This window comes from Leucoraja erinacea, chromosome 20 (genome assembly GCF_028641065.1).
Source record: "Leucoraja erinacea ecotype New England chromosome 20, Leri_hhj_1, whole genome shotgun sequence".
Lineage (NCBI taxonomy): Eukaryota > Metazoa > Chordata > Chondrichthyes > Rajiformes > Rajidae > Leucoraja > Leucoraja erinaceus.
In genome coordinates, this window is record NC_073396.1 from 17,859,470 (window position 1) to 17,881,617 (window position 22,148).

A 22,148-nucleotide genomic window follows, 5' to 3' on the forward strand; every position below is an offset into this window, starting at 1 on the left:
GTGAATCCTCTCAGTGTCCCAGGTGATGCCTCTGACTCAGGCTCCATTGACTGTACAGTCTTCCCCTGGCTGCAGATTTAGAACATCAACCAGGGAGGTCTCAACATTAACATTGGGGTGGCACGGTGATGCAGTGGTAGAGTTGCTGCCTTACAGGTGCCAGAAACGCGGGCTCGATCCTGACTGCAGGTGCTGCCTGTACAGAGTTTGTATGTTCTCTCTGCATGGGTTTTCTCCAGGTACAGGGGTTTCCTCCCACATTCCAAAGACATGCAGGTTTGTAGGTTAAATAGCTTCTGTAAATGATCTCTAGTGTGTTGAATAGAACGAGTGTAGAATAGAACTAGCCTTGGGGTTGATCCAGGAAGGGAGCCAGGGGAGGGGACGATGACTTCAGAAGGGACAGCGGGCGAGAGGAACAGTCCAACATCATTGATCAGCGTGGACTTGTTGTCCAAAGAGCCTGTTTCCATGCTGTATCGCTAAAAAATAACTACTTAGCTCTCTGTGCAGTCCAAGTTTCCCAATTGTCCTCAGGTGGATTCTGCTTGGAGTTCCACCTGCAATAATGCAGTGCGTTGCTACCCACAGTGCCATCAGCAAACCTGGCCTTGTGCAGCAAGGTGAATCGATCCAAACTTTATATTATTATATCACAGAATAATTTGTGGACTGTGGGAGAGCTGGGGTTTGTGGATTGCTGGGCTTCCTCTGTCCTGCAACAATTCTCTTCAGTATTTTACATTTGTAAGTAATCATCTGTTTCAACAATGTTTGCCACAGGCGATTCTTTGTATGAAGGTGTTTTTCCAAACTTCCCTTCATTATTTTTGGTGCTTATCTCACATGTGGGTTAATCTGTTAATGCTTTAGTAGTAGGACTCAGTCAAACTTCTATTTTCAGACTGTTTCGTGACCATCTGATTGTGTCAGTGTGCTGTGCCGTTACTGACAGGAAGAGGCCTGCAGTGTCTGTGCTGTCTGGGAGGCTGAGGTCAACGCGCACCATCATCAGTCTCTTCACGACAGTGGATGTCAAAGCCAACAGATGTTAGCTCGATTTCCGTTAGCCCTGGGATGATAGTAATTGCATAACAGAGGCTGCAATTAGTTATAGGTAGAATTAATGAAACATAGTGTGCAACTTGATACAGTTCGAGTGCAGGTTAAATGCGACTCTAAATTATGCTGCAGTTTCGGAAAACAGCAATAGTCCTGTTCCACCTTTCCTTTCTTATTAGATTCCATCATCTGCTGCCCTTTGTTATCTCCACGAATAACCTCCTATCATTTCTTACTATCTCCACCTTTAACTCCCCCCACCTGACTCAATCTGTCAATCAATGTCTCCTCACCTGCAGGTCTTGTCCCATCCCTTCCCCGCATCTTTTGTTCCCAAGCCATCTCCCCTCTACTCTTTCAATCCAAAAGAAAGGTCCTGACCTGAAATGTCTGTACATTTTCCTCCACCGATGCTGCCTAGCCCATTGACAATTGCCTGCAGCAATTTGTTTCTTAATCACAGAGTCAATCGGCACATTTAGTTTATTATTGTCACGTGTACCAAGGTAGCCAAGTCAATTCAAGTCAAGTCAAGTCAAGTTTATTTGTCACATACACATACGAGATGTGCAGTGAAATGAAAGTGGCAATGCTCGCGGACTTTTGTGCAAAAGACAAAACAACCAAACAACCAAATAAATTATAAACACAATCATAACACACATATTCTTTTACATAGTAAATAATGGAAGGAAAAACATTCAGTAGAGTTAGTCCCTGGTGAGATAGGTGTTTACAGTCTGAATGGCCTCTGGGAAGAAACTCCTTCTCAACCTCTCCGTTCTCACCGCATGGCAACAGAGGCGTTTGCCTGACCGTAGCAGCTGGAACAGTCCGTTGCAGGGGTGGAAGGGGTCTCCTATGATTTTATTTGCTCTGGAGTTGCACCTCCTGTTGTATAGTTCCTGCTGGGGGGCGAGTGAAGTTCCCATAGTGCGTTCGGCCGAACGCACTACTCTCTGCAGAGCCTTCTTGTCCTTGGCAGAGCAATTCCCAAACCAGATGGTAATGTTCCCGGACAAGATGCTTTCCATCGCCGCTGCGTAGAAGCACTGGAGGATCCTCGGAGACACTCTAAATTTCCTCAATTGCCTGAGGTGGTAAAGGCGCTGCCTTGCCTTACTCACGAGTGCTGATGCGTGTGATGCCCATGTCATATCCTCGGAGATGTGGACTCCCAGATATTTAAAACAGTTCACCCCATCCATAGGATCCCCATTTATCCTCAATGGAGTGTACGTCCTCGGATGATGTGCCCTCCTAAAGTCCATGATCAGCTCCTTCATTTTTTTGATGTTCAAGAGGAGGCTGTTATCCTGGCACCAGAGTGTTTTATTGTCATATGTCCTGGACGGGACAATGAAATTCTTACTTGCTGCAGCACAACAGAATATGTGAATATGTAAACATTGTATATAATGGGAAAATAAGAAAAAGTTCAATAAATAACAAATGTGGTGCAAATAACAAATAATAACATAATCTTTTGCAGTTCAGAGCTCATAGCTTATTCATTGTGTTTAACAACCTGATGGCTGTGGGAAAGAAGCTGTTCCTGAACCTGGACGTTACAGTCTTCAGACTTCTGTACCTTCTTCCTGATGGCAGTGGTGAGATAAGTGTGTGGCCAGGATGGTGTGGGTCCTTGATGATTTTGGCTGCCTTTTTGAGGCAGCGACTACGATAGATCCCTTCGACGGTGGGGAGGTCAAAGCCGGTGATGGACTGGGCAGTGGTCACATCTTTTTGTAGTCTTTTTCACTCCTGGACGTTCAAGTTGCAGAACTAGGCCACAATGCCACCAGTCAGAATGCTCTCTACCGTGCACCTGTAGAAGTTTAGGAGAATCCTCTTTGACATGCCGAATCTCTGTAATCTTCTCGGGGAGTCGCTGATTCTTTACAATTGCATCGTTGTGCTGGGTCCAGGAAAGATTTTCTGATATATGCACGCCCAGGAATTTGAAGTTATTGACCCTCTCCACTATCGTCCTGTTGATATAAACAGGATTGTGGGTCCTCATGCTTCCCCTAAAGTCCATACTCAGTTCCTTGGTCTTACTGATGTTGAGAGCCAGGTTGTTGTGTTGGCACCATTTGGTCAATCGGTCGATCTCACTTCTATACTCTGACTGGTCCTCATCTGTGATTCATCCAACCACAGTGCTGCCATCGGCGAACTTGATGATGGAGTTCACACTATGACCGGCTACGCATTCATGGGTATAGAGTGAGTACAGCAGGGGCTGAGCACGCAGCCTTGAGGTGCTCACGTACTAATTGTTACTGAGGTTGAAGTGGTTCCTCCAATTCGAACAGACTGTGGTCTGTGGATGAGGAAATCGAAGATCCAATTGCAGAGGGGTGCGCAGAGGCCCAGTTCTGTGAGCTTGGTAACCAGCTTGGAAGGGATGATGGCATGCTATCCAGTCAAAGAAAATACTATACATGATTACAATTAAGGTGTCCACAGTGTGCAGATAAAGGGTGCAACATTTAGTGCAAAATAAAGTCAGTTCAAAAGTCTCCAATGAGGTTTATGGGAGGTTAGGACCCCACTCTAGCTGGTGAGAGGATGGTTCAGTTGCCTGATAACAGCTGTGAAGAAACTGTCCCTGGATCTAGAGGTATGCGTTTTCAAACTTCTGTATCTCTTGCCTGAGGGGAGAACCGGGGTGAGACTCATCCTTGATTACGCGGTGGTTTTGCCGTGGCAGTGTGCAGTGTAGATGGAGTCAATGGAAAGGAGGTTGGTTTCTGCGGTGGTCTGGCTACGTCCTGACGGGACAGCTCTATCCAAGACCGTAAGAAATTCTGCATTCTTGAAGTCTTGGATGGAGCTGTTCCCATGCATCCCATTAAAATGCTTTCTATGGCGCATCTGTAGAAGTTGGTGAGGGTTGTTGGAGACATGCCAAACTTATAACCATATAACAATTACAGCACGGAAACAGGCCATCTTGGCCCTACAAGTCCGTGCCGAACAATTATTTTCCCCTAGTCCCATCTGCCTGCACTCAGACCATAACCCTCCATTCCCTTCTCATCCATATGCCTATCCAATTTATTTTTAAATGATAAAATCGAACCTGCCTCCACCACTTCCACTGGAAGCTCATTCCACACCGCTACCACTCTCTGAGTAAAGAAGTTCCCCCTCGTGTTACCCCTAAACTTCTGTCCCTTAATTCTGAAGTCATGTCCTCTTGTTTGAATCTTCCCTACTCTCAATGGGAAAAGCTTGTCCACATTAACTCGGTCTATCCCTCTCATCATTTTAGAGACCTCTATCAAGTCCCCCCTTAACCTTCTGAGCTAGAGAGAATAAAGACCTAACTTATTCAACCTTTCTCTGTAACTTAGTTGCTGAAACCCAGGCAACATTCTAGTAAATCTCCTCTGTACTCTCTCTATTTTGTTGACATCCTTCCTATAACAGGGCAACCGAAATTGTACACCATACTCCAGAATTGGTCTCACCAATGCCTTGTACAATTTTAACATTACATCCCAACTTCTATACTCAATGCTCTGATTTATAAAGGCTAGCATACCAAAAGCTTTCTTTACCACCCTATCTATTTGAGATTCCACCTTCAGGGAACTATGCACAGTTATTCCTAGATCCCTCTGTTCAAATGCATTCCTCAATTCGCTACCATTTACCATGTACGTCCTATTTTGATTTGTCCTGCCAAGATGTAGCACCTCAGACTTATCAGCATTAAACTCCATCTGCCATCTTTCAGCCCATTCTTCCAAATGGCCTAAATCTCTCTGTAGGTTTTGGAAATCTACTTCATTATCCACAACACCACCTATCTTGTATCATGTGCATACTTACTAATCCAATTTACCACACCTTCATCCAGATCATTGATGTACATGACAAACAACAGTGGACCCAACACAGATCCCTGAGGCACCCCACTAGTCACCTGCCTCCAACCTGACAAACAGCCATCCACCATTACTCTCTGGCGTCTCCCATTCAGCCACTGTTGAATCCATCTTGCTACTCCTGCATTTATACCCAACAATTGAACCTTCTTAACCAACCTTCCATAAGGAACCTTGTCAGAGGCCTTGCTAAAGTCCATATAAACAACATCCTCTGCTTTACCCTCATCAATTTCCCTAGTAACCCCTTCAAAAAATTCCAGAAGATGTCAAACATGACCTTCCAGGCACAAATCCATGTTGACTGTTCCTAATCAGACCCTGTTTATCCAGATGCTTATATATATTATCTCTAAGTATCTTTTCCATTAATTTGCCCACCACTGAAGTCAAACTAACAGGTCTATAATTGCTAGGTTTACTCTTAGAACCCTTCTTAAACAATGGAACAACATGCGCAGTACGCCAATCCGCGGGCACTATTCCTGTTTCTAATGACATTTGAAATATTTCTGTCATAGCCCCTGCTATTTCTACACTAAATTCCCCCAATGTCCTAGGAAATATCCTCTCAGGATCTGGAGACATCCACTTTTATATTTTTCAAAAGTGTCAGTACTTCTTTTTCATACCTCCGCCACCTGACCTGTCTCATTTCCTAACAGGAGGTCCAGCACTGCCCATCCTCTAGTAGGTACCTCTATGTATTGCTGCAAAAAACTATCCTGCACACATTTTACAAACTCCAAACCATCCAGCCCATTTACAGAATCTGTTTCCCAGTCTATGTGTGGAAAATTGAAATCTCCCACAATCACTACCTTCTGCTTACTACTAATATCTGCTATCTCCTTACATATTTGCTCTTCCAATTCTCGCTCCCCATTTGGCGGTCAATAATACACCCCTATAAGTATTGCTACACCTTTCCCACTTCTCAGTTCCACCCAAATAGCCTCCCTAGACGAGCCCTCCAATCTATCCTGCCAAAGCACTGCTGTAATATCTTCCCTGACTAGCAATGCAACACCTCCACCTCTTGCCCCTCCAATTCTATCACACCTGAAGCAACGAAATCCTGGAATATTTAGTTTCCAATCACAGCCCTCCTGCAACCACGTTTCACTGATCGCCACAACATCATATTTCCAGGTGTCAATCCAGGCTCTAAGCTCATCCACCTTTCTTACAATGCTCCTAGCATTAAAATATGCACATTTAAGAAACCCACCGCCTCTTATTCTCTGTTTATTTTCTCTTTCTTCTTTCTCCCCTAGATTTTGGGTCAGAGTGCTTCCCTTCTCTGCCTCCTGCCTCACACTCTGTCTACTAGCTTTCTCTATTTGAGTCCCTCCCCCCAACCATTCTAGTTTAAAGTCTCCCCAGTAGCCTTTGCAAATCTCCCCGCCAGGATATTGGTCCCCCTCGGGTTCAAGTGCAACCCGTCCTTTCTGTACAGGTCACACCTTCCCCAAAAGAAGTCCCAATGATCCAGAAACTTGAATCCCTGCCCTCTGCACCAGTCTTTCAGCCACGCATTTATCCTCCACCTCGCTCCATTCCTACTCTCACTGTCGCGTGGCACAGGCAGTAATCCTGAGATTGTTACTTTTTTGGTCCTTTTCCTTAACTCTCCTCCCAACTCCCTAAATCCTCCCTTCAGGACCTCTTCCCTTTTTTTTACCTATGTCATTGGTACCTATATGTACCACGACCTCAGGCTCCTCTCCCTCTGATTTCAGGATATCTTGGACGCGTTGAGACACGTCCGAGACCCTGGCACCAGGCCGGGGTCTTCCTAAGTCTTCTAACTTCCTAAGTCTTCTAAAGAAGCAGGTGTTGGTGTGCTTTCTAGGCCATAGCATTGATGTGGCTGCTCCAGGACAAATTGCCAATGATATTTATACCCAAGAATTTGAAGCTCTTAACCATCTTTACTTCGGCGCCATCAATGGATGTGTGTGCAGCTTTGTTCTCTGAACTTAATCACAATCTCCTTTGTCTTGCTGACATTGAGGGAGAGTTTGTTGTCTTGGGACCAGGTTACAAGGTTCTCAATCTTCTTCCTGTAGTCCGTCTCTTCATTATTTGATATCCAGGCCACGAGTGGTATCATCTGCAAACTTGTAAAAAGAATTGGATTAGTATTTGGCTGCATAGTCATGGATGTACAAGGAGTATGGTAGGGATTGAGAACACAGATTTGTTGAGAATGTAGAGGATGATTTGATACCTATCCTCTGATTGTGGTCTTTTGGGCAGGAAGTTAAAACAAAAAAGGATCCAGTTGCAGAGGGGAGTGCTGTCTCGTAAATTCCACAAGTTTGGAGATGAGCTTGGTTAAGATAATGGTGCTGAAAGCAGAGCTGTAGTCTAAATTTAACATGTACGCTGAATTTAACATGTGCCACAAATCTGCCTCTTGAAGCACTTCATGATGATGAATGTCAAGGCCATTGGATGGTAGTCATTAAGACATCAAGAAGCATGGTGGGTGGAGTACATGATCCAATTGGCATCAATGCTGCCGAAGTGGAAATGGTCAAGAGCTTCAAGTTCTTTGGCTTTACATATATCATTATAGAAAGCATGCTGATAGGTTGCATCACAGCATAGTTTGGGAACCAAGGCCACATGAAATTGCAGAGTTGTGGACACAAAGACCAGAGTACCCACCATTGACTCCCATCTACACTTGGTGCTGCCTTGGGAAAGCAGCGAACATAATCAAAGATCTTCTCCTCTCCACTTCCGTCAGGCAGCAGATACAGGAGCAGGATACTGCAGGTGCACGACCAGACTCAGAAACAGATACTTCCCCTGTACCAGGCTTCTGAATGATCCTTCCATAACTTATGATACAGTCCGATTTGTGTATACCCCATTGGACATTGGATCTCTGAAACTGTTGCGCTGTAATGCCGAGAACTAGATTCTACACTCCGTAGCTTTCTCTTTGTGCTACATATTGTTCTTGAGTTTGGCTTGATTGTATTTATGTATAGTATTATCTGATTTGATTGGATAGCATGCAAAATAAAGCTTTTCAGCACATGTGATGACAATAAACCTAAAACTAAACGTACATACGAAGCTGCACTACAAATGTAGCAAGAGAGCTTGCAGTGGCAGGGCAGTGATCATCCCATGGATCAGATCATAGCTATGAAATGTTACCTATCTAATCATGGACAATGAAATAGCTAACCAGTGGGGGGAGCTCCAAGAACATTCCCATTCTCATCAGCGGCAGGGACCAGTACCAGAGGAGGCAAAATACAAATCTCCAGAGGAACTTACCAGTGGAGTGAAAGGAGTTGTAAAGTTTTCTGGTCAATGAGAGTCGAGAGGTTATAGGTATAAAGAGGGAAAAGGAGGCTGGGGCCAATAGATGAGGCTGGGGCCAATAGATACAAGCCTGCTGATAGCAGATGAAGGATAATGTGAAAATGTAGCCGAGATGGAGAAACTGGGAGAAAGGGACGGCATCCTTACAAGCGACATGGTGGGAAGAGGTGTTGTATAGGGATTTTCAGTCCTGATGCAGGATCTCAACCTGAAACATCCACAATTCCTTTCTCCCCATAGATGCTGCTCAATTTGCTGAGTTCCTCTGGCAATTAGATTTTCTGTGCCAGATTCCAGCATCTGCAGTCTTGTGTTTCATGGGCTGGAGGTAAATCATGTTTGGTGGAACTGTCATAGTCAGAGGGTGCCCTGACGCCCAGGCCCTCCCTCATGGCATATTGACCAGGTCTTGCCCTGTAGCTGGTCTCCTCCATTGCAGCCATACTGTGAATTGCTTGCTGTGAGTCAATCTTTAAACGGCCAAGGCTCTCCGTGACTGCATGAGTTTCCTTCCACATCCAAAATATATGTGCCTTAGGTGGTTGATTGGCTGCTGTAAATGACTGGGTGTTGAATCAGGGAGGGAAACAGAGGTAGTGCATGGAAATGGTGGAAGACTGGAATTATTGTGGATGGGTGCTTGATGGTCATAGTTGATTGATGAGTCGAAGGTAATGACTCTCGACTATTTAGCATTTGTTTCTATGTATGTCTTTTTTTTTTGCACTACATTTTAGCTGTTTTATGATGCTTTGCATGGATCAGTGTGTACCACTGTCATGTTAAAAATGCCAAAAATAGTTGAAATTCATTGTCAAGGCAGATTCGGTGTCAATATTGTCCAGAGAAACTCAAAACAATTAAACCGTTGGTTTTCAATCGTGTTTGGAATTTATAAATTGAAATTATTCACTCAGTATCCCCCATATTTGCTCTGAATTGATGGTATCTATAATTGAGGCCTTGGTCTTTCACTGGTTGTCAATTCAATAAAATAGACCATGGACATTCAGACCATGTCCACAAGCAACCAGCTTAGTGGTTTATTTTATTTCTTTTTTAATACAGAATTTCAACATGTGCATTTTCCAGACTGCACAGGTTTCTAATTCAAAACAAATTTTCAAACTGGTGAAAACAATATTAAGCTTAATTATTTGTTCAGTTTTAATCAGATATAAAATTGCCTTGAATGCAAAACAAGACTTTTAAGGCAGGAAGTGCACTTCATGTTAAAGAGAGGAAAAAGCTTCAAGGTGAACACCAACCTAGTATGGTTGGTTTTACATTAATCTTACCAGCAATCTGCATTCAGGATAAATACAAATGTACAGATTGAGCAGACTAAATTTCAGCACAGTACCATTCACATGTGTATGTCAAACTCAACACAATAATAATCTTGTACAAAATCTGGACATTGCTTAAAGTACAATTTTTAAAAAGAAAAATATAAGACCACTGTAAATTTCCATCTGGAAACTTGAAAATTGCACAAGGCACTGTTAATACAACTTCAACCTATGAGTGGCTATTCATCCAGAGTCAAAATCCCGTAGGGCAATTGCTTTTCATGCAACCTAGGTTTTCCACAAAGAGACAATATCTGTCAGAGCCATCTCCTGAATACCAAGGGTTTGGAGCAGTACAGAGTCCACATTAGTGGTATTGATGAGCCCTTGTAATTAGATTCCATGCAATATGAGCATGTCTAGTTGAGGAAAAACAAAGTTTACTTTGCTGAAAGTTGCACTTTGGAGATGCAGCAAAATTAAGACAGCAGCAGATGAAGCCTTGAAGAATACAGTATAGTGGTGCAAATGTTGCAGACTGGCGACCTTTCACAAAGCAGTGCTCTCCGTGTCATTATCGACATCCTGCTGTTCACATATTCTCATTTCCACGATCTCTGGGGCAGACATCTGCTCCAGGGGTGATTCAGAGTGTTTCCAGTCCTGCTCTTTCACAGTTGAATCGGAATCTAGCAAACACAAAGCATTAGTGAGTTTTTAATTAAACATTCTCGGGATAATTCCTGTGCATCATCTGATTTTCTGATGCCTGCACCACCACAGCAGAGGCAAAGGCTTTAAAGGCTGGCATCAATGTGAAAACCTAATTTTTCAAGTTTGTAATAGATAATTCCTATACAGCCTACCACCTTGTGGATAATACATCAGCAGTCTGTTACCTGCACTATAATATTTCTTGCACTGTTGTGCAGGTGTCTTAACACTCGCTTAATGTACAACTCACATCTCTATTGGAAACTTCAGAAAATTGATGTACACCATACAAAATTGCTGCAATACTTACAACAAAAATTAAGGCAGCGAAACTGCTATAATCTATGCATAAAATGGAATGGTTGACTGCTTTCACAGTGCAATGATTTCAATGCAGATTTAAACAATTTATTGATGTCCTGAGAAACTGTCTATACCCATGCATTATTAGTGCAGGCAAGCAGCGTGATGTAGGGTTAGTAATGGCTGGAAAACATGCATAAAATCACCACTGCGGATTAGGAGGATTAATTGGCCAATCAGTTGCCCAAATCTTACCATAACTTTCCCAATTCTGCTCAAACTTTGCTGGTCAAACATCTGCATTTTTCAATAGAATAGTTTACAATTAGAAATCATTGTTGAAAAGATCTTTCACATTGGAGGACAGTCTGTGAAGTGGTAAAAGTGCACGCAAGTGCTTATCATACCCAACATATGCATGGAATGCTTAAAGGCTCTGTCGCAGCCTGAGGGCTGACAGTTATGAAAAGGTTAATCTGCTGGCACATGATCCTGCATTCAAATTGCTCTCTACCATTGAATGGCTGGAATGGCCCACCAATTTGAAAGATGCAACTATATGCACCGGATTGATGTTTTAAATCACTACAGGACGGGTCTTTGAATTGCCTTAAACTGCACCACCACCTACCTGATATTGGTCTGTTAAAATTGACCAATATCTTCTGAAAGTAGGATGCAAAGTTAGCAATGACATAAAGTCAGCACATTTAATTTTAATAAGATTTCAAATGTTTTCCCTTTTCCTGTTTAATGCACATGATGCTCCATTATCCCACCAGAACAATGACTGGTGACTAATCGGAATGGCATTGGGGAAGACACTAAGGATCTTGTTTATCATAATTTGCAATCGTTTAAAAAAAAAAAAAAGGTTCTATCCTTTGTGGAAAATGCAAACATTTTTCATTAGCAGGATTTTATTTGCTTCAATGTTGACCCCAGAAGGCACACATTTACTGACAAATCAATATGCCTAGTTGACTGACCCAAATCTGAAAAAAAAAAAATGCACCACATTGAAATTAGCTATTTTAATCCTAAAAAAGCCATTTGGCCCACCATGGTGGTACATCGTACATTGGTTTTAAATTTAAATTAACCTATCTGTTTGTCCTCCCCACTCTTTTACATTCTCTATGAATTAGATTTTATTTTTACCTATGTAATGTAATTTTTGTTTCTATTATTAATCCGTTGTAATTACCTTTGTTACTTAGCTGTGAACATCCTCCAATGAAGTAACAACTCCCAACAGCAGCTGAATGCCCTGTTGGAGGCTGGATTTTGCTGAACAGCAGCATGAGCTGCTTGGGTCCTGCTGCGACCTGGTGTCTGAATAAGCTTCTCACCACAGGTCAAATTTACCCATTGCATTCGAAACTTGGTAGAATTTGTTGCATTTGGTGCAGAAGTTTAAAAACTAGCTACAGAAGTACTGATGCATTAAAGACGAACATCACCGGGAACCCATTCATCCTTTGAAGCTATCATCCTTTGAAGCTATCTTGGTTACTCTGAAGAAGGCCCACACTTTTGAACCATTTGCAATTCCTTGATCTATTATCCCTTCACATTGGTACTTAATCTAACCAAATGTTTGGAATTTTAATTTGACAAACCTATTTCTAATGCCAAACAGCAAATCTAACAGAATCTGGGTAAAGAGGCTCGAGGGAAACTATTTAGTTGCGACTAAAACTAGAACTTTCACAGCAAAGTCACATAACCAAGAAAGCAAAGAAACTGCACAATAATTCTAGCTCAGGGTGTGGGGAAGTGTTGGGTGGGTGACAATTAACATTACAGCATGCTCTAAAGTCATCATGCAAGTTGCAAATATATTGACCATTAACGGAATTAAAAACAGCATACAACACACTGCCCCTATATTCTGGTTACAATGCCATTATCACTGCCGTTCAATATTTCACACAAGCATTACTCTGGTTAGGGCAGGGAAGAAATTACATCTCAATTGATTCAAAATATGATTAAAGATGCAATACATAACAATTCTGATTTCATGTTCATTTTGAACTAGAATCCACCACTTACAGTAAGGACACTTCTAAATTACTCCTTTGGCTGCAAGACACTTTAGAGCAATGAGGGTATGGTGTGGATATTGAGGATGCATAATGGGAAAATATTGTTTTAAAGATGTCTTCAATGTAGCTCACTATTAGATTTCCTTTAACTTGTGGTTTTCATTTGCCGTGGTGAGCAAGTGGTTCAAAAGAGGCAAATAAGTTGCTTCCTGTCTAGTGGTTGGTTGACCAGCTTGAACGTATTTAGCTGACGCTAGTGTGAACTAATTCAACTTGTGGATTCTGGAAATAAAAGTCTGTGGTCTCTTTTGAAGTGTAGTGTGCTTAGGGCAGTGTGCAGTGTTGCCTAAGTGCGGTATGCAAGTAAGGAACTTTAGTGAGAAAAGGCAATATGTTTTATATAGAGAAAAAACAAGGGGACATTGGAATGTCTTTTAAATGTTGTTATAGTTTCTGCCATAACTACCTCCTTCAGCTGCTCAGTCCATACACCCTGTGTGAAACAGTTGAACCTCAGATTCCTATTAAATCTTTACCCTCTCACCTTAAATCTATTATTTCTGGTTCTTGATTCCCCGACTCTGGGCAGAACACTAGCCTATCTATTCCCCTCATAATCTTATATCACCTCTCATTCTCCCACGCTCTCAGGAACACGCCCTAGCCTGCCCAACCTCTCCCTACAGCTCAGGCCCTCTATTCCAGTAACATGCTCATAAATCTTCTCTGCACTCTTTCCAGTTTAACATCTTTCCTATAACAGGGTGACAAATCAAAACACATTATTTTAACTGTGGTCTCATCAGCACCTTGTACAACATAACATCACAGCTACTATACTGAAATCCCTGACTGATGAAGGACATGGAGCAGGGCAGGCTAGGACTTTATTCTTTGGATTGCAGGAGGATGAGGGGTGATCTTATAGAGGTGTACATAGAACGGAATAGATAGGGTAGATACAGAATTGGGGAATTTTACCCAGAATTGGGGAATCAAGAAACAGAGGACATGGGTATACAGTGAGAGGAGAAAGATTTAACAGAAACCTGAGGGGCAACGTTTTCACAAAGTGGGTGAATGACATATGGAATGAGCTGCCAGAGGAGGTAGTCAAGGCATCCTCAATATCCACACCATACCCTCATTGCTCTAAAAGACATTTGGGCAGTTACACAGATAAAAGGTTTAGAGGGATATGGGCCAAACGTGGGCAAGTGAGATTAGTGTAGATGGATCATCTTGGTCAGCATGGGCAAGCTGGGCTGAACGGTATGTTTCCATTCTGTATGACGCTATGACCTGCATTTATAAAGGAGAGTCGCTGGAGCTGGAGATCTTAGTTTTGATGGTGAAACTGTTAACGCATTCATTGAAAAGGAGTTAGAGTTTAAAAATAATGAGGTTTTGTTATATTCGTACAGGGTGTTGGTGAGGCCCCATCTGGAATAGTGAGCATAGTTTTGGTCCATTTACTTAAAAAGATATAGCAATGTTGGAGGCCAAACAAAGGATTAATTCCTGGGATGACCTTAATGCAACAAGGTATAAGTTGAAGGTACACAAAAAAGCTGGAGAAACTCAGCGGGTGCAGCAGCATCTATGGAGCGAAGGAAATAGGCAACGTTTCGGGCCGAAACCCTTTTTCAGACTGATCGGGGGCGGGGACAAGAAAGGAAAAAGGAGGAGGAGCCTGAAGGCTGGGGGATGGGAAGATACAGCAGGGGGACTGAGGAAGGGGAGGAGACAGCAAGGACTAACAAAATTGGGAGAATTCGATGTTCATGCCCCCAGGATGCAGACTCCCCAAACGGAATATGAGGTGCTGTTCCTCCAATTTCCGGTGCTGCTCACTGTGGCCATGGAGGAGACCCAGGACAGAGAGGTCGGAGACGGAGTGGGAGGGGAAGTTGAAGTGCTGAGCCACCGGGAGGTCAGCTTGGTTATTGCGGACCGAGCGGAGGTGTTCGGCGAAACGATCGCCCAACCTCCGCTTGGTCTCACCGATATAGATCTGCTGACATCTAGAGCAGCGGATGCAATAGATGAGGTTGGAGGAGATGCAGGTAAACCTCTGTCGCACCTGGAACGATTGCTTGGGTCCTTGAACGGAGTCGAGGGGGGAGGTAACGGGACAAGACACAAGGTATAAGTTGAGATGTTTTCATTGGGGGCAGTTCGCTTAAATCTGAGGTGCACAGAAATATCTTTGAGCAGAGGGTGATGGTGCATCAGGCTTGAGGAACTTGCATAGAAACATAGAAAATAGGTGCAGGAGTAGGCCATTCGGCCCTTCGAGCCTGCACCACCATTCAATATGATCATGGCTGACCATCCAACTCAGTATCCTAGTGGATAAACTTGATGGCTTACTCCTGCATCCAAATTGCTAATATGTCCTGCTGAATCAACACTGGTGCAGTAGTTAGACCTGTTGCCTTACAGCCTAAATGGCTTGGCACACAGCTAGTAGAGCAAATGCCTTACAGCGCCAGAGACTTGGGTTCCATCCTGAACGCCAGGAATGCAGCTAACAGCAACACATTCTCCCTGTGGCTATGTGGGTTTCCTCCAGATGCTTTCAAATACACGAACGTCATAGATTAATTGGCCACTGTAAACTGCCATGAGTGTAAGTGAGAGGTAGAATCTGAAGGGTGGAGTGATGAGAATGTGGGGAGAATATAAAAAAAGGATAAATGTATGATTGGTGTAAAAGGGTGGTTGAAACTCAGCAAGGACTTAGTAGACTGGAGGGCCAATTTCCATGGTGCATTGTTCCGTCTGTAGTTTCTGGTTAATTCCTCAGCTTGAGTGCTATCTGCGTGGAGTTTGTAAATTCTCCCTGTGACCGTGTGGGTTTTCCCTGGGTACTCCGGTCTTTTCCCGCGTCCTAAAGACGTGCTGGTAGGTTAAGTGGACACTGTATTGTCCCCAGCATTTGTGAGCGGCTGGTGAATTGGGAGTTAATAAGAGAATGAGACTGCTGGGAATACTCTAAAGACTATGGTTAAATGGCCTCCTCTATATCATATGAAGATGTGAAAGTAGTGCTTTATCAAGAAAAAAATACTTTACAAACTATGGGAATATGGGCTAGGAATAAATTTTGGATTTTCTAGACTCTCTGGGATTGCATTTAATCGACATACTGTTGTAGAGCAGATTGGCAGTACAGAATCTGTGAGGGGTGGAAATTGAGATGTATGTGACTTAGCTATGATAATACAGAAAGATAAGATTCACTATAATAAAATTCTGTGGTAACCTTGAATACCAAAGGGTCTGGAAATATTGAGTCATTTCATACTCACTTAACCTCGCTGATGCTTATTCAAACTCAAAAGAGATGAGGTTGTCTCTAGTGTGTAAAATTAAAAATTAATACTTTTCTTTACCTGCAGGGTCCAAAGTTTTGGAGGGAATGACAGACATTGTGAAATGGAATGCGTTGTCTTGAATGCCACTGGGCATATCAGTACACCTTTGCAAATTTCAGGATACACAGAGTAAATACAATACCAGACTTCTGTTAAATTTCTATACATGAATGTAAACGACACAACACAACTTTTTGGGCCCACTTCCTATTCAAGCTGTGGTTTGTTTAGCCAGTACATACTAGTCAGAAATCAGAACTAAACATAGGCATTAATCACCAAAGTAAGCTTTGCACTCTTCACCTACAGGGAACTGAGAGTAAAAAATGAACACTTGGGAGTTTCAATTTCAAATGTTCATCATTACATTCTACATATGCAGTAAAAGGTCAAGCACTAATTTTAGCATAATATCAAAAGCAGTCAAGCTTTGACAAACAATGCTGAGCGAACAGCGAGGCTAACTGCAAGTATAAAAGTGCTTGAAATCCACCAACCTCACTGCAGAGTCTTCTCCCAAACCTGTGGAGGTATTTGCCAGTTAAAGTAATTAGTCAGAAAATAATTGTTAATGTCTTCCCAATCTTACCTGGGAAAGAACGTTCAAGAAGAACAGAACACTTAAAATTATAATAAAAATCAGGTCCTCATTTTGATTTCTGAATGTAAGAATCTTGAATTGCTGGAAGATTTTCCTCATGGATAATGCACAAATAACCACAGAGAATGCTTTCCAGCTACTTGGGGCCCCCACCTTCCTCTCCTCAAGAGTATTACCAATTATTTCCTCACCACTTGCCTGTGTCACCAGTTTTCTCATTAGCAATTACTTTCTTCTTGTCCACTTTAGATTGAAAGATCACTCTACAACCACATACACTGGAACTTTACTCAAACCGTTTATCCTACTCCAACCCCTTCTGGCTTGAACTCTAACTCCTTCCCATTGTTGTGGTTTTAAAAAAAATGCTGTAAACTTCTGGCTTTTTAAAAACACTCACCAGTAACTATTTTTGAAGCTGTAGCAGCCATGTTAGAAACCGTGTGCTCTGCAGGAATGGAAGAGCTTGCTGTGGTGGCTGTTACTGGTGGCTGCGGAGGTGGTGGAACATTGGGTCGGTTTCTTGGTTTTGGCACCGGCCGTGCCCTTGGTAAGGTGGCAAAATGAGGAGAAGGCTGGGACTGTAGGTCCTGATTTGCAGGAAAACCCTGGGCTTGTGTAAAGTGCTGAGTTAGCTGGAAACCGGCACCATGTGTCCCTAATGGAGGTGTGCTTGGGGGAGTGGGTGTGCCAGGGGGACTGCTGGAGGACTGATCCACTGCTTGCTCACAAGAAGCCTTGCAGGGATATGGATTAGTAGGCTGCGCTGGAGGTTGAGGAGGGGGATGATTTGGGGCCTGAATAATCATCTGATTATTAGAATGTCTGCGAACGTGGGTTGTGGGTTGCGAAGGCGACTGGCCATGGGACTGTAGAGGACTATGGTTTCCAGGCGGAATTGGAGATGTACAGGCAACTTGGCCAGGCTGTTTTGGTGAATGTGAAGAGGCTTGGTTAACAGGCGGACCTGTTCCATGAGCCGCAGGCTGTCCAGGTGGTGGATTTGAAGGCTTTGGAGGAGCAGGAGCAGGCTTCTTCGTTGCTAAAAAGGAAAACAGAAGTGGTTAGTTTAAACATATACGAGATAATACGTAATCGCAGGAAAACCCTACGTTTCTCGTACTCCTTTAACATTTTTCCATTCACTTTGTACTCACTTTATTTTCCTTATGAAAAGGCATTTAAAAAAATATTTTGACTGAATTTTGTGTTTGGTTGCATTTTGTCTGCTGTGTGCCCATCCATTCCAAAACCTGTTTTTTCCCCTCAATATTCCATTGTCATCCTCCTTATGTCAGATTTGCTTCCGAATTATTAATTAAAGAACACTAGTGCTTCAAATACATAATCCTGGAGAAAATCATTACTACATCCCTCTCTCCAGTCATTCCTTTACTCCAGCTGACTATTAACTAAGCGCACTTTGCGCTAGACTCCTGGTTCTTTTGCCTGTCCACAGCCTTCACTGACAAATGTGTGCTTTTTGACTATTGAACCGATCAAGAAATTGATCATGTGGCAGTATTTAAAAAAAAGAATCTGATGAAAGATCATCAACGTGAAACATTGTTTCCCCCACCGCCCCTACCATCGGAAACTGACCGACAGTGACTATTTACATCCTACATAGGTTCTCCAAAGGCAGTGGGTGAGTGGTGGTCTCATCCACTGGGGTTCTACATTTATAAATGACATGGAATTGCAGCTTTCTGTCCCATCATCTCAGATTTCCAATAAAATAGCTGTGTACCACTGGGAACAGTGTTGGAAGCATTAAATTACAGTAACAGATTAATGAATAAGCAAAAATGTGGCAAATGAACTTCGAAGCATACAAATCCAATTTGGCTAAGAAAACTGGAAGAGATTCTCTAACTGACCAGTACCAGTGATCTGACAGATTTGGGAATCTAATCATATAAAATGTCATGTCATAGATAGATCCAAAGTATAATCAAAGGAGGCTAACGGAATGTTGGGCTTTACATACGGAGGACTAGAGTACAAGATGATGAAAACTGCACTGCAGTCCCTGGTTGGACCACACATAAAGAACCCAGGATATGTGACGATATGTAAATTACAAGGAAATAAAATCCTCAATTCCTCAATCTTTCAAATATTTATTAACTTCCACAATAAATCATTGAGCATGTGCAGCATGGAAACAGCATGGGCCAACTTGTCCATGCTGACCAACATGCCCCATCTACACTAGTCTAATGATCTACATTGCATCTAATGATCTCACCCTTCTGAGGCAAAAATTACAGAGACTTTCCTCTCTCTAGTTCGAGATTCTGACTATTCTGTATATGCCCCTCATAATGTTGTAAACCTCTGTTAGATTACCCCTCCACATCCTGCATTCCAGTGAGAACAAACCCAATTTATTTTGCAATATTTTCCCCTGATTTGTCCTGAATGTTGTTCCTTTGTTTAAGAAAGGTAGAGATAAACCAATAAAAGGGACAAATTTTATAGGAGATGTGTGGGGCAAGCTTTTTCTTTTACACAGAATGGTGGGTGCTGGAAGTGGGTATGATGGTGGAGGCAGATACGATTGTGGCATTTAGGAAGCCTTTGGATAAGCACTGGCATATGCAGGGAATAGAGGAATATGGATCACGTATAGTCAGAGATTAACTTGGCATCATGTAGAGACACAAATAAATGATGGGTCTTTGTCCCAAACATTATGGAGGACACGAAGTCTGTGGTCTGCACCTTCTCAATCACTTTTCTTATTTCCCAGTTATCTTGGACTGAGTGACACCTCTCGTTTAAAGTACCACCAGTGTTTCATAAACCTCATTTATCAAGGGTTGATTACCTTCAGCATCTGAGCTATAGCTTGGAAAATATTTCATCCTAAAATAATGATACCCTTTAATAACAAAACACTTTCACAGTTCCCAAATTCACAAAGAGGATATGCTTCTACCCATGTGACTCTAGATGCCACCTATTTGTAATAAAAATGGTGTAGAGAATAGTTAGTAATGAGAACGTACCTCTTCTGATTACATGTGGGCTAGGACCAGATGTAACTGGCCCTGGAGCAACAGAGAGCTGACCAGCTCCTGTGCCAGTTGGCTGTGATGGATTCTGGCCTGTACTGGCTATGCTGGCACCATTCTTCAAAGGTGACAAGGTGCTAGCAGGATCTTTGGACTTTGAAAAACTGAAAGGCATAAAAGGCCTTCATGAGATTGAGTCAGGACATGAACAAAATACAATTACTTCACAAAGATTTCAGAACACATTTCATCTGGACAGTTGTCCATTTTACATCTCCACATACCAATCGGGATGGTGAAGATAGTGGATCCCACAACTCTTTGGACCAAAAACATTGTTGGTAATTTGCAAGGGTGGAAAACAAACTAATCAAAAATAGTGGCTTAAAGTCTTCTGACATTACTCATTAGATTGTGTGCCCTGTAACAAATGATGTTACACTGCAAAGTAAAATAATGCCCCAATATTATTTCAATCGCATCAATGGTGCCAATGTAGAGATGGTTGAGAGCTTTCATGTTCCTTGGCATAAATATCACAATGTGTCCTGGACCAACCACACTGAAGCTATGGTCAAGAAAACACACAAATGCTTTAATTCCTCAGAAGACTAATGAAGTTCAGCATGTCCCCAGAGATTCTTTATTTTTTTTAAATATTTATTTTATTAGAAGCAACTGTACAAGGAGAAAGTAATTGACATAACAATTATACAATTTTTGTACAGCTTCAATTTTAACATTTTATAAACTAATAACTAAATCGGGAAAAAAAAGAAAAAAGGAAAGAAAGGGAATGAAGAATAAAAGAAAAAGAAAAGAATTTTGAAAAAGACAGGAAAGAGAAAAAAGAAAACCCCCTGAATTAACGAAGTTAAAAAAGCGGAGATATATCCCACTACCCTTCCCTAGCGTCGGTTTGTCCACAGAGATTCTTACCAGCTTCTATAGTTGCACCGTAAAAAGCATCCTGTTGGGATGCATCACAGATTGGTTTGATTACAGTTCTGCACATGACGGCAAGAAATTGCAGAGTTGTGATGTAGCCCAGAGAACAGTCTCCCCCCCCCACCACTGACTCCACCTCGCTTCACGATGGCCTTATCACCCTGGTCATTCGCTCATCTCTCCTCTTTCATTGGGCAGAATATATAAATGTTTGAAAGTATGTACCATCAAATCCAGGAGCAGCTTCTTCCATGCTGTTATCAGATAACTGAATGGTCCTCGTATAAACTAAAGAGTCGTCCCAATCTTCTAACCTATCCCAATGCGAACCTTGGAATTTTTCTCTGTGCCCATGACATCATAATGCTGTAATACTATATACTGCACTCTGGTATTTTTCTCATTGTTATATCTGTTGTGCTGTGTTTGGCATGATTCCACTCATGCATAGCATGATCTGACTAGATAGTATATGGGCTTTTCACTGTATTTCCATAGTGTGATAATAAACTAATATGAATAATAGATGTCCCACTGTATAAGACAAAATCTGCAATATAAGTTATTTGCTAAAATATGTGGGGCAACCTTGATGAAGCTAACAGGAAAGAGAGTCACAGAGTTCATGCTGGTCATTACGCACCCATTTAAAACATTTTCCTTCCATTTCCAGCACATTCCTGTCAACTTACCCCATATTCTATCATCCACCTACACACCAGGAGCGATTTGCCACCAATTTATTTCAAGTCCCCAACATTGGTAGCTATGATCTTCTTTCAGATTAATTTCCTTGCTACAGTATCCTTCAGCACATTTAGTAACGTTGGTAAAGCCACTCCCAGTAATCTGTGCCAAGAATTGGAACAGTGTATGACTTGCATAGCTCAATCAGAAAAAACAAGGCAACCAGATGAGGGCCAAGTCCAAAACATATTGGGTTTGCAGAATTAACCCACACGAGGGCTTGACTTGACTTGACTTGGCTTGGAATCTACACATAGGCATCAAATGCACATAAACAATAGTACAGGTAGATTCATTCTGCTGTTAGCATGGAAATCTAAAAACAGTACAGTTTAGATGAGAAAATCAACCCTGTGGTCCCTGTTTCATACAATCCAGACAGTTTCACCTTCAAATTACTCATTTTGAACAGTTGCAAAAGTTCTTATAAATCTCCCACATGCAACATGAAATAAACACAAATTCATGTGGGAGAGGGAGGAGGGGTAAGGGGGAAACTGCTTCCCAGTTGCTTCCTGGCTATTTCTCCGAGACGCGTCCTCGCCCCCCCCAGCTGGATCGGAGCGGTCTTTCCTACCGGAGACCGGGGACGGGACCAGAACTTCGGCAGCGACGGCGTGGCGCTGGATTCACCATGGAGCAGGCGATGCCTTCCTGGATCGCCGTTTGAAGCGTTGGGCCCCCTGCTCCAACATCGCGGAGCTGTGTTCACAACATCGCGAAATCACTGCGGCCATTTGCCGAGGGCCGCCAGCATTGAATCTCCGCCCTGCGAGGCCTGGG

General features: G+C 42.5%; 1 protein-coding gene across 5 annotated transcripts in view; it reads right to left on the bottom strand.

Annotated features, from left to right (window-relative positions):
- Window positions 1-9,321: 9,321 nt before the first annotated feature.
- Window positions 9,322-22,148, bottom strand: part of LOC129706858 (rho GTPase-activating protein 17-like) — an 82,066-nt gene continuing 69,239 nt past the window's right edge. For 2 of the 5 annotated variants that reach the window (XM_055651429.1, XM_055651434.1), the window contains 3 exons: window positions 19,665-19,834; window positions 17,051-17,692; window positions 9,322-10,290 (listed from right to left, as the gene is read on the bottom strand). In XM_055651429.1, the coding sequence (XP_055507404.1) occupies window positions 10,151-10,290; window positions 17,051-17,692; window positions 19,665-19,834 (952 nt within the window). In that variant the 3' untranslated portion in view covers window positions 9,322-10,150. Of the gene's footprint in view, window positions 10,291-10,873; window positions 10,916-16,546; window positions 16,572-17,050; window positions 17,693-19,664; window positions 19,835-22,148 lie in introns of all 5 variants that reach the window. The other 3 variants (XM_055651432.1, XM_055651431.1, XM_055651433.1) reach the window with 3 other exon arrangements.